This window comes from Schistocerca cancellata, chromosome 12, assembly GCF_023864275.1.
Source record: "Schistocerca cancellata isolate TAMUIC-IGC-003103 chromosome 12, iqSchCanc2.1, whole genome shotgun sequence".
Taxonomy (NCBI): domain Eukaryota; kingdom Metazoa; phylum Arthropoda; class Insecta; order Orthoptera; family Acrididae; genus Schistocerca; species Schistocerca cancellata.
This window is the reverse complement of record NC_064637.1, coordinates 11,780,798-11,793,538: the sequence shown is the minus strand read 5'-3', so window position 1 is coordinate 11,793,538 and position 12,741 is coordinate 11,780,798. Positions and strand designations below refer to the sequence as shown.

The following is a 12,741-nucleotide window of genomic DNA, read 5'->3' as shown; positions in this document are numbered from 1 at the left end:
GATAGCCCGTTATCTCTGTCCATACTGTAGTTCATCGTCTCAAGTGCCTCATTGGCACCATCTACATGAAACTAGGTAATTCATCCGGTCGTTTCTGTTATTATAGGGACCACTTGTCCAACTGGTTTCTGTAGACTTCTATAAACTTATTGAGCGACGTGGACCTTTCACACCTTGGTAGAGATCAATGGAAACCAGGTGGATAAATGGCCCCTATAAAAACACAAACAACTGGGTGACTTGCCTGGTTACGCGTATAGAGTCCTGGAGACGGTGCCAATGACGCACTACAACTGGTGGCTAAATAAAATTATTAAATAAAATTATAGCTGCTGGTATATGCACTGAAGCGCCAAAGAAACTGATATAGGCATGCGTATTCAAATACAGAGATATGTAAACAGGCAGAATACGGCGCAGCGGTCGGCAACGCCCATATAAGACGACAAATGTCTGGCGCAGTTGTTAGATCTGTTACTGCTGCTTAAATGGCAGGTTATCAAGATTTAAGTGACTTTGAACGTGGTGTTATAGTCGGCGCACGAGCAATGGGACACAGCATCTCCGAGGTAGCGATCAAGTAGGGATTTTCCCGCACGACCATTTCACGAGCGACTGTGAATATCAGGAATTCGGTAAAATATCAAACCACCGACATCGCTGCGACCGGAAAAAGATCCTGCAAGAACAGGACCAACGACCACTGAAGAGAATCGTCCAGCGTGACAAAAGTGCACCCCTTCCGCAAATTGCTGCAGATTTCCATGCTGGGCCATCCAGATGTGTGGGCGTGCGAACCACTCAACGAAACATCATCGATATGGGATTCTGGAGCTGAAGGCCCAGGCCTTGATGATTGCACGACCAAAGCTCTACACCTCAACTGGGCCTGTCAACACAGACGTTGGACAGTTGATGACTGAAAACATGTTGACTGGTCGGACGAGTCTCGTTTCAAATTGTATCGAGCAGATGCAGGTGTATGTGTATGGAGACAACCTCACAATTCCTTGGACCCTGCATGTTAGCAGAGGACTATTCAAGCTGGTGGAGGCTCTGTACTGGTGTAGGGCGTGTGAAGTTGGTGTGATATGGGACTCCTGATACGTCTAGATGTGACTCTTGACAGCTGACTCATACGTAAGCATCCTGTCTGATCATCTGCATCCATTCATGTCCATTATGCATTGTGACGGACTTGGACAATTCCACCAGGACAATGCGTCTGCCACACACCCAGAATTGCTACAGAGTGGCTCCAGAAACACTCATCTGCGTTTAAACACTTCTGCTGGACACCAAACTTCCCATACATGAACATTTTTGAGAATATGTGGGATGCCTTGCAACGTGATGTTCAGAAGAGATCTCCACCCCCTCGTACTCACCCGGATTTACGGACAGCCATGCAGGATTCATGGTGTCAGTTCCCTGCAACACTACTTTAGACATTAGTCGAGTCCATGCCAGGTCGGCTTGTGGCACTTCTGCACGGTCGCAGGGGTCCTACATGATGCTAAGCAGGTGGACCAGTTTCTTTGGCTCTTCAGTGTATTTTGTTCACGTCTTCATCCAGCCCCAGTTCTATTCCATTTACACAAAAGGGAATTACAGAATAGTGGGAGCGATCGGCACAATGTATGAATGCCTCGTTTCTCTTCGAGTCCCCCGCCCTGAGTACATGTGCAGTGCCGTGTGTTTGCAGGTCAGGTACCTGTCGTACCAACCGTCGGACGTTCGGCGCTCGAACGTCTCGCAATGCTGGGAGGTGCCGGTGACGTACACGTCGGCTCGCGACCCACACGAGGTGCGCAGAGTGTGGCTGCACTGCGACCGCGGCCAGCCAAACAAGCTGACGCTGCCACTGGATGCTGCCGAGGGCGACTGGGTGCTGCTCAACGTCCACGCCACCGGTGGGTCTCCACAGGGCTCTGTGCCGGGGCCGGCGCCACCGTCTGCACGGCGGGCACTGCCCACTCTCTGGCAGTCATTGCGACACTTCGTGTAGTGTGTAAACGGGGGCCAGCAAGCGGGGTAGAATGAACAGGAAGAACTGTATTACTCAGTTGATTAAACAGCTAACTCCAGCTACTTTTACTCTCGGTATAATTGCTGGTCTTAGAAACAAATCATTCAACCACCTAAAATTGCAAATGGCCAGTGGTCGACTTCAGTTTATTGGGAGAATTTTAGAAAAGTGTAGCTCATCTGTGAAGAAGACCACATATAGGGCACTAGTGCGACCCATTCTTGAGTACTTGAATACTGCTCGAGTGTTTGGGACCCCACGAGGTCGGATTGAAGCAAGACATAGAATAAACTCAGAGATCTGCTGGGTCTGTAACCGGTCATTTCAGTCAGAATCTACATTTACATCTACGTGGATATTTTGAAAATCACATTTAAGTGCCTAGCAGAGGGTTCATCAAACCACCTTCACAATAATTCTGTATTATTCCAATGTCGTACAGTATGTGGAAAAACCCAACATCTATATCTTTTGGTGCGAGCTCTGGTTTTATTATGGTGATCGTTTCTCCCCCTATTAGTTTGAGGTCCAAAAAACATTTTCGCATTTGGAGGAGAAAGTTAATGATTGAAATTTCGAGAGAAGATTTCGCTGCAACGAAAAACTCTTTTGTTTTAACGATGTCGACTCCAAATCTTGTGTCATTTCAGTGGCACTCTCTTCCCTATTTCGCGATAAAACAAAACGCGCTGCCTTTCTTTGAACTTTGTCGATGTACTCTGCCAACCCTGTTCAGTAAGAATCCCACACTGCACAGCAGTATTCTAAAAGGTGAAGGACAAGCGTAGTGTAGACAGTCTCTTTAGAAGATCTGTTACATTCTCTAAGTGTTCTGCCAATAAAATGTAGTCTTTTGTTAGCCTTCCCCACAACATTTACTTCCAATTCAAGTTGTTCGTAATCCTTATTACTAGGTATTTAGTTCAATTTACGACCTTTAGATTTGACTTATTTATCGTGTAACCAAAGTTCAATGGATTCCTTTTAGCACTCATGTGGATAACCTCACTTTTTCGTTGTGTAGGGTCAATTGCCAATTTTCGCACCATATCGATATATTTTCTAATTCGTCTTGCGATTTGTTTGGATGAATTTACTAGTCTATAAACGACAGCGTCATCTGCAAACAACCTATCCATGAGAGTGGTATGGATATGCTTTGGGAACTCAAATTTGAATCCTAGGAGGGAAGACGACTTTCTTCCTACAAGGCAGTGTTCAGAGTATTTAGAGAACCGGCGTCTGAGGCTGGCTGGAGGACGATTCTACTGCTCTCTCAGTAAATCTGAAGTAAGGACCACAACGACAAGATGAGAGAAATCATAGCTCATACAGTCGTTTGTTTGTCACTCCATTTGCAAGTGCAACAAGAAAGAAAACCATGAAATGTATTCGCAGCTGCGAATGTAGACAACCATCAGCTGTGTATCTGAATCACCTTAATGAAAATTTCTGCCGAACTTGGGCTCAACCGAACGAGGTGGCGCAGTGATTAGCATGCTGGACTCCCACTCAGCAGGACGATGGTTCAAACCCGTGTCCGGCGACACTGATTTAGGTTTCCCGTGATTTCCCTAAATCGCTTCCAGCAAATGGGATGGTTCGTTTAAACTTCCTTCCGTAAACCAATGGGACTCATGACCTCTCTGTTTGGTCTCCCCCCCCCCCCCCCCCCACACACACACAAATCAATCAGCCAACTTGGGCTTGAACCCGGTTTTCCCCCTTATTGCAAGCAGTCGCCTTACCATTAGGCTATCTGAGCATGGCTCACAGCCAGACCCAAACTTCGCCGGCCGCTGTGGCCGAGCGGTTCTAGACGCTTCAGTCCGGAACCGCGCGACTGCTGTTGTCACAGGTTCGAATCGTGCCTCGGGTATGGATGTGTGTGATGTCCTTAGGTTAGTTAGGTTTAAGTGGTTCTAAGTTCTAGGTGACTGATGACCTCAGATGTCAAGTCCCGAAGTGCTCAGAGCCATTTGAACCCAAACTTCCGTACCATATGTTGTCAACTGTGCATCTATAACCAGTACTCTTACATCCGTTATGTGTACTCCCCTATGGAGGACACATTTTACTTGAAAATCGCTTGGACGGTGTTAGCAGATAAATATGATATTGCAGTGCCTGTCTTATTCTGAATTATGACTCAGTGTTCCTTCATAATGGGTGTAGTCACCGCAGTTTCTTCGGACCTGCTTGCATGGCTGAAGGAACACTGCACTGTAATTCGGAGTAACACAGTAATGTCATATTGATCTGCCATTCTGGGCAAGCAACATTCAGGTAAAATGTCTCCCTTGTATGGGAATATACACAGTGGATGTATGAGTACAGGTTATAGGCGCATGGTTGACGACATATGGAAGTTTGGGTGTGGCCACGAGTTATGTTGGGATAGCCTAATGGTTGAGGGGACCACTCGCGATAAGTGGCAAATCTGGGTTCAAATCCTAGTCTGCCACAAATCTGCATTCTCGTCGTTCAATTATGCAGCTGACTGTTGCCCACATTAGCAACTACTGTGTATTTCATATCGATTAAAGTCGCCGCAGTGCCTGTTGCTTCACCCGTTCTCAAAATATGCGTTGTTAGGAGGGACTGATGTGTGTGACATTCATCTCTGTTCCCTAACAGTTTTTACCCCTATATTTACATGGCACGCAGTCTGCTGCTTGCTTACTTCGATTGTTTCTTTATGCCTTGTACTACGCCTGGGATTTTTGAGTCTATGGGAATCGACGGCGAGACGTGACGAAACCCGTCCTCACATGAGTGGTGGCACGTGGACCACCTTTGGTGATGTGTTCGTCCTCAAGAGCACATCTCTAGTTTGGATCCTTGGGGACTCTGTTATCAGGCGTTTATAAACTCAGCCATAATGCGTCATGTTGGGAAAACCACATCGGATTTACGATCCCTAAAGGGTTTGTTTCATTATTGGTTAGTTACATGTTCCATAATCATCTGAGCGATTCTTGTATCCAAACGAAGGCGAAGGAGTCATTTTCTACATACGTATACGTGATTAGTATTAACATTGCAGAACATATTACTTTTGGTTCTGCTCATGCAACTCCACTAAAAATTAACTTTTTTGTGAGCTATCAGTTTTTAAATAAATAACCCAACGAGATGTCCGGTTGAACTTATATTAGGATTCATTTAAATCTTGCTTCGCCATCTGTGCGATGTTTTACGTTATTGAGCAAATGATCAAACTCTTTTGCTGCTACATATTGAACGCCTTTCTAAGCCACTGCCAGTTTTAATAATGGGTGATATAGATCATCTTTTCCTCTTCTATTGTAGGTATGGGCATCACTATTCTTATTAAATTGTTCTACATTATTGGTGGCGAGTTTTTCTAGCGAATATATGTATCCTGATGGTACAGTCAAAATGCCTAACTCCTTGAAGACGTACGTACATGACCACTGCAGATGAGCAGCATATACTATTCTTACTGCTAGACTTAGCGCAATCACAGTTACCCCAGAAAACAGTTCCATAAGACATCATTGACTGGAAATACGCAAAATATGCCAGGAAACTCATTCGTTTGTTTCTGGTACCACCAATTATATGGAGAGCAAAAAGAACAGAACGTGCTTGTTTTAGAAGCTCAGTACTAAGCTTGTTCCAGTTCAAGTTCTTATCAATATGTACGCCCAATATTTGGAGCACTGTACCTTGTTTACCGATTCTTGTTCAGGTGCTACAACAGGTGTTGATATGGCTCTACTTGTTCTACAGGACTATGGACATTCTGTTTACTCACAGTTAAGGGAACCATTTAATAATTTCTTGAAAAACATCATTAACAATTTCTTCTGTTGTTTTCTCTGTAGTGAGATTTATTACAACACTTGTTTGGTTTGCAAAAGCTGTCAATTCTGCTTGACAAATATTACTTGGAAAGTCATTCACATAATTCACCAACTTTGGGGATAGAGACATTACACCAAAACAAGAAAAAAAGCTAATTTACACATATGTCCGAAAATCCGTTTTCGAGCCATTAATGAAAGTTGACATTAAACGGCTTTCTAGGTACAACCAAAGAGCTTCAGTTGTCCATGTACCTGTTTGACTCATGGTTCCAGGGAGATGTGGCTACATTCGTCATTCATCTACCTTCAATGTGTCCATTGTGTACATGTATCAAAAATAATGAGTTAACTGAAAGTCCTCAGTTAAAACGCAGCAGGTTGTTCATTTCGTGAGCAGCGGCTGAGCAAACAGTAATGGACACGAGGTTGCAGGGTTGTATCAAATGGCACTAGACTGAAGACTGCCAAGTCATCCAACCTCTGGTGCTGTGTATTGTTACACTGCCAAGACAGGTGCCGTAGCATCATAAACTATAAACAGAAGACGACCGTGTGTTGTTTGAACACCTGACCAGCAAGAGCACGTTCTAATTGCTGTCTAAGAACAGCTGGGTATCAGTGCAAGACAAGTGTTACATCTCCATCATCAGCAAGGAGGATACTTCAGGAGCAACTCATGTATCTTTATCATCTCGAAGACGTGTCCCTGAAAAGCAGAAGAAACATGTGGTTTATGCATGGAGCAGCTCTTGCACAATTGAGTCTAAGCGGTTGGTACCTACGATGACAGATTGATAGGTAGTGGATGATCAGTTCCGTGGCCTGCACATTCTCCTCACCTCAGTCCTTTGTATTGTTATATCTGGTGGCACCTTAAACAATTGGTTTATGCAGCAAACCACCAGGGTGCAGAAATTGTTCATCGACATATCATGGAAGTCTGCAAAACGATCCGAAACTGTCAGGTTGAAAGGGTGCTACAGTCCATGATTCGACGAGTTTATGCATGTTTATAAGGAAGAAGTGGACATTTCGAGCATTTATTACGAGTTTATGGGTTGATGAGCTCTGATCACATGAATTGTAAACTTTCAGCAAAACGAAGTATTTTTGGACACATGTTAATATGAACTTTTTTCTTGTTTTGTTGCAGGAAAGTATCCCCAAAGTTTGTAAAACTCTTTTTGAAACACCCTATGTAAGGAGTTGGAGTGGACCCAAAATTGGATCTTGTGGGACTATGTGATTTTTTGTTCCTCTCTTTTCAGAACTGTTTTAATTCTTCATCCAAATCTTTTGCACTCTGTTTGTTAACTGGTTGTTTGTAGAGCCACCAGTTTCATAAAACTTTAGTTTTTCTGAGAGAGTAACACGACCTATGCAATCAAACATCTTGGAAAGATAAAAAAACGAATAACTGTTGCTATTTCAGTGTTTAATGCTTGTAATATTTGGTGTTTGAAAATATCAATGGCATTCTCTGTCGAGCAATCCTTCTGGAATCCAAACTGTGATTTGGTAAGTAAATTGTTTCTACTTGAATGTGGGACTGTTCTTGACTACATTAATTATTCGAATATTCTGAAAAGAGAACGTCAGTAAGCATACTGGACGATAGTTATTTACTTCTTTCTTGTCACTTTTCATATAAAGAGGTTTAACAAATTGCCTATTTTAATCTGTCTTGAGAAATTCTCTGTGCTTGTGATGCATTACATGTATCACTGATGACATTACACATTACGTTACAGTAGCTCTGCAGAATTCTGGCAGAAATTTCATATACTCCATATGAGCTTTTGTTTTTCAGATTTTTTTTATAATTTCATTAATTACATTGAAGGATATTAGTGTTACTTCTAGTTGCTCAAAGCTTTGTGGAATGGTATGTTAAAATTATTTTATGTATTCTACAGCTTTTTCAACTGAACGATGTAATCCTATAAGTGCAGATACATTTGGGAAGTTATTGTTACAAATACTTGCAGCTTGTGAATTCTCAGTCACAACATTTTCATTTAATTTTTTTGTTGTGATATGATGTACATTGGTCATCCTGTGTCTGATTCCACAATGTTCCATATGTAGTAGTTTTAGTCTTATTTTATGAATTATTATTTACTGACAGGACATACACTATGTGATCAAAAGTATCCGGACATCTGGCTGAAAACAACTTACAAGTTCGTGGCGCCCAATATCGGTAATGCTGGAATTCAGTATCGTGTTTGCCCACCCTTAGCCTCTATGACAGCTTCCACTCTCGCAGGCATACGTTCAATCAGATGCTGGAAGGTTTCTTGGGGAATGGCAGCCCAGTCTTCACGGAGTGCTGCACTGAGGAGAGGTACCGATGTCGGTCGGTGAGGCCTGGCACGAAGCCGGCGTTCCAAAACATCCCAGAGGTGTTCTATAGGAATCAGGTCACGACTCTGTGCAGGCCAGTCCATTACAGGGATGTTATTGTCGTGTAACCACTCCGCCACAGGTGTTGAAAGATGCAATCCCCATCCCCGGATTGCTCTTCAACAGTGGGAAGCAAGAAGGTGTTTAAAACAGGAATGTAGGCCTTTGCTGTGATAGTGCCACACAAAACAACAACGGGTGCAAGCCCCCTCCATGAAAATCACGACCACACCATAACACCACCCGAATTTTACTGTTGGCACTACACACGCTAGCAGATGACGTTCACGGGGCTTCGCCATACCCACACCCTGCCATCGCATCAGATTGTGTACCGCGATTCGTCACTCCACAGAACGCTTTTCCACTGTTCAATCGTCCAATGTTCACGCTCCTTACACGAAGCGAGGCGTCGTTTGGCATTTACTGGCGAGATGTGTGGTTTATGAGCAGCCGCTCTACCGTGAAATCCAAGTCTTCTCACCTCCCGCCTCACTGTCACAGTACTTGCAGTGGATCCTAATGCAATTTGGTATTCCTGTGTGATGGTCTGAACAGATGTCTGCCTATTACACAATACGACCCTCTTCAACTGTTTTCAGTCTCTGTCAGTCTACAGACGAGGTCGGTCTGTACGCCTTTGTACTGTACGTGTCCCTTCACGTTTCCATTTCACTATCACATCGGAAACAGTGGACATAGGGATGTTTAGGAGTGTGGAAATCTCTCATACAGACGTATGGCACAAGTGACACCCAATCACCTGATCCATGTTCGAAGCCCTTGAGACCCGCGGAGTGCCCGATTCTGCTCTCTCACAATGACTACTCTCTAATGACTACTGAGGTCGCTGATATGAAGTACCCCGCTATAGGTGGCAGCACAATGCACCTAATATGAAGAAGTACGTTTTTGGAGGTGTCCGGATACTTTTGATCACATAGTGTACATATCTCTACGCATTTTCCTTAATATATTACACTTTTTTTGTGGAATGCAAGTAATACCAGAACTTGACTTATTCTGGACTCAATATAAATTTCCCCTTTCCTTTAATCCTTATTGTTATACATGGGTTACTTGTTTTTTAATGTACTTTTTGAATAATATTTCATGAAGACTAATTTCAAATATTGACACAAACTTAATGTGGAGTATACTGAATTTCACATTAGTGTCTTTTTGCATATATATCTTATCCCAAGCCACCTTATTCTTAAGATATTGACCCTTCTCTCATTAATGGGGCTAATTGCTTGATATTAACATGTTTCAGAGCTGTTAACTAGCAGTTTACTTCAATTAATTGTCCATGATGAATGCATGTTGCAACACCTCCTTTACCATTCACAATTAGGCACAGATAAATTGTTTCAGCCTGAGCAGTGTGTATAAAAGTACTATCAGAGTCCTATTGTATTGCTTGAGTGCAAGTGGAAAGTTGGACAACAAAATGACAATGAAACATCGAAGTAATGATTCTGGTTCATTTTTCCTGACAGAATCATTTAAGAAACATAAGCTGAAACCTCCATAACTACTACTCTTTACTCTTGCCTGAAATGTAACTCAATAATGCATCTAGATTTCTTGTAAATAGCTGAGTGTTTCCTAGAGGGGAAATACAGATTGTTGTCAACACAAGAGAAGTTTTCTGCAGTAACAGCTCCCAAGCACATGCTTCTAGGTGTGTTAATCTGCACAATATTGTTTTGTTTCAATATTTTGCACTTTGTATCCAACATTTAAACATGTTTCAATGCCTCCTCTTCCCATGTTAACTATACATGAAAATTATGCTAGTTTATAATCACCTTATACTCTGTCCCTCTGGTAATTTTGGTGTTGAAAGAGGCACAGAACAGCTATCACTTCAGGCGTTCCTTTATCTTGAAGACTCAGAGTATGCTGAGCTGCCTAAATTTGTGATGAAGAAAACTATTTTTCTGGAAACTGTTGCATATAGTATGGTTCTGTTCTTTTCTAATTCCTTCCAAGGCTGTCTGTCTATAATCCGATTGTAACCTAGAAAATGTGTCCCTCTGGCTCCAGTGATTTGATGGATTTTACCTTGTGTGCTTGAAGTCCCCCTTACACTTTCTGCAAGATGCACATCAAATTTGTTATTCCCCCTCCCATGAGCAGTAGGAGGTACTGCACAGCCCTGAGAATTTGCTTGAGTCAAAAACTATGGAATCAGCTCTTTGTTTACACAGTTGAAAGTTGTGTTAACCCAGAATTGGTCATGGCACTGCAAAACCTCCACAAACCTCAGACGAGTGTGTGTTGCTTGCTCTCCTGTTTTCTCAGGATCACCTTCAGTACTATACCCTAAGTTATTAGCCAGACCGTTCCTAGTTCCTGCTGCTACAAGCACCTCATCTTCTTCATCAAAATCTCTCCACAAAGCCACAAAGCTTTCAGTCACCCAGTTCAACTTGGGTTTAGGTTTGACAGCGTATGTGACCTGGTAGTCTACACTTAACTTTTTGCTGAACAAGGCGGCGCAGTGGTTAGCACACTGGACCTGCATTTGGAAAGATGACGGTTCAAACCTGTGTGCGGCCATCCCGATTTAGGTTTTCCACGATTTCTCTAAATCACTTCAGAAAAGGCCGAGATGGTTCCTTCGAAAGGGCACAGCCGACTTCCTTTCCCATCCTCCTCTAATTCAATGGGACTGATGATCTCGCTGTTTAATCCCCCCTCCCCCAAATCAACATGGTTAGACACTGGGCTCGCATTCGGGAGGACGACGGTTCAATCCCGCGTCTGGCCATCCTGATTTAGGTTTTCCGTGATTTCCCTAAATCACTCCAGGCAAATGCCGGGATGGTTCCTTTCAAAGGGCACGGCCGACTTCCTTCCCCGTCCTTCCCTAATCCGATGAGACCGATGACTTGCTGTCTGGTCTCCTTCCCCGAAACAACCAACCAACCCAAATCAACAAACGGACCAAACAATCAACTTAGCTTTTCCTGTAGAATTTTCCTTACACCACTTCCACGACCGCTACCTAGCAGTCTTCTTGTCACCCCTGTCGTTTATACTTGTAATAGTAAAACAAACCGTATACGTTTCCACAGAAATGTGTTTTTGGGGGGATGAGCCCCAGGGGATGTTCATGACCTCCACAGTTGGATCTGCACCTGCTTAGCACCATTGTACAGTGTCACGTGATGTTTACATGCGGTAGGCCTGTACCGGGTGCTGTACGACTCGCGTGGCTGGACGCTGCTGGCCGAGGCGCTGAAGCGCTCCGACCCCAGCAAGTCGGGGATGGACGGGCTGAGCCGCGCGCAGCTGGTGGGGGACGCGCTCGCCCTCGCCTGGAGCGGCGACCTGCCCTACGAGCACGCGCTCTCCCTGCTGGCCTACCTGCGGCACGAGCCCGACTACCTGCCCTGGAAGGCCGCCTTCTCCGGGCTCTCCAGCATCTACCGCCTGGTGCGGCGCACCGCCAGCTTCGGCCTGTTCCGGGTACGTCGCGCCTGCGTCCACACCTGTCAAACCGCTGCTGTGTTCTTTTTGGCGCACCATCCGAATCTTAAGACGAGTCTTCGTTAGCCTCTTAGCTGCTGTGGTTGGGTGTGAAGTCCAAAGGGATCTCTCTCAGCTCCCTCCCAGTTCCCACCTCCCATCACACTGTTGCCCTTGTCCCCCCATGTGAACGCATGCTTTTCATTTTATTTATTTTATTTTTTCTTTGTTTCTCATTCATATTGTTTTTCTTTGTTTTAGTTTTGTATGTTTCTTTTTACTTCTTTCTTTTGTTTCTTTTCTTCATTAGTCGTTTGTATTTCTTTTCTATTCTTTTATCTGCAACAATAAAGTGTAATTTTTAAACTAACAGTATTTGTAAATGCAAATGTTAAAAAAAGTATGAGGAGTACATGGCAGAGTACATTGCGACTCGTATTAGTATCCTTCTATTCTCAGATGGAAATGGGAAAAAAAGACTGCCTAAATGTAATTAGTCTAATACTGTCTGGGCAGTCTCTACAGCAGCGATACACAGAAGGGCGTAGCATACTCGTTTGATGTGTTCACGTTAAGTTGGCCAATTACTGGCGGGGATTGAAGGAGTAGAGGAAACGAGTCTGAACCACACGTAAGTCTCCGCGGGGCCTTTCTTCCCCAGTGTGTGAACCCTAACCTGTGCTTCGTGCTTCAGAAATTAAGCACAGAGGTAAAAGTCACATAAACGCGGTTCTAGGCGCTTCAGTCCAGAACCGCGCTGCTGCTATGGTCGCAGGTTCGAATCCTGCCTCGGGCATGGATGTGTGTGATATCCTTAGGTTAGTTACGTTTAAGTAGTTCTAAGTCTAGGGGACTGATGACCTCAGATGCTTAGAGACATTTGAACCATTTGAACTATCTCTTAAAAATTATTCTCCTAAATGTAATTGACATTACGTGTTCAATAAAAAACTGTGCACTTCATCAGTTACATAAACTTATGAGAAGGAAACA

General features: G+C 43.8%; 1 protein-coding gene across 2 annotated transcripts in view; it reads left to right on the top strand.

Annotated features, from left to right (window-relative positions):
• The window catches only part of LOC126109625 (aminopeptidase Ey-like), a 397,038-nt gene that overhangs the window by 322,806 nt on the left and 61,491 nt on the right, over nucleotides 1-12,741 (top strand). For both annotated transcript variants that reach the window (XM_049914671.1, XM_049914670.1), the window contains exons 9-10: nucleotides 1,706-1,913; nucleotides 11,465-11,748. In XM_049914671.1, coding sequence (XP_049770628.1) covers nucleotides 1,706-1,913; nucleotides 11,465-11,748 — 492 coding nt within the window. The remainder of the gene's footprint in view (nucleotides 1-1,705; nucleotides 1,914-11,464; nucleotides 11,749-12,741) is intronic.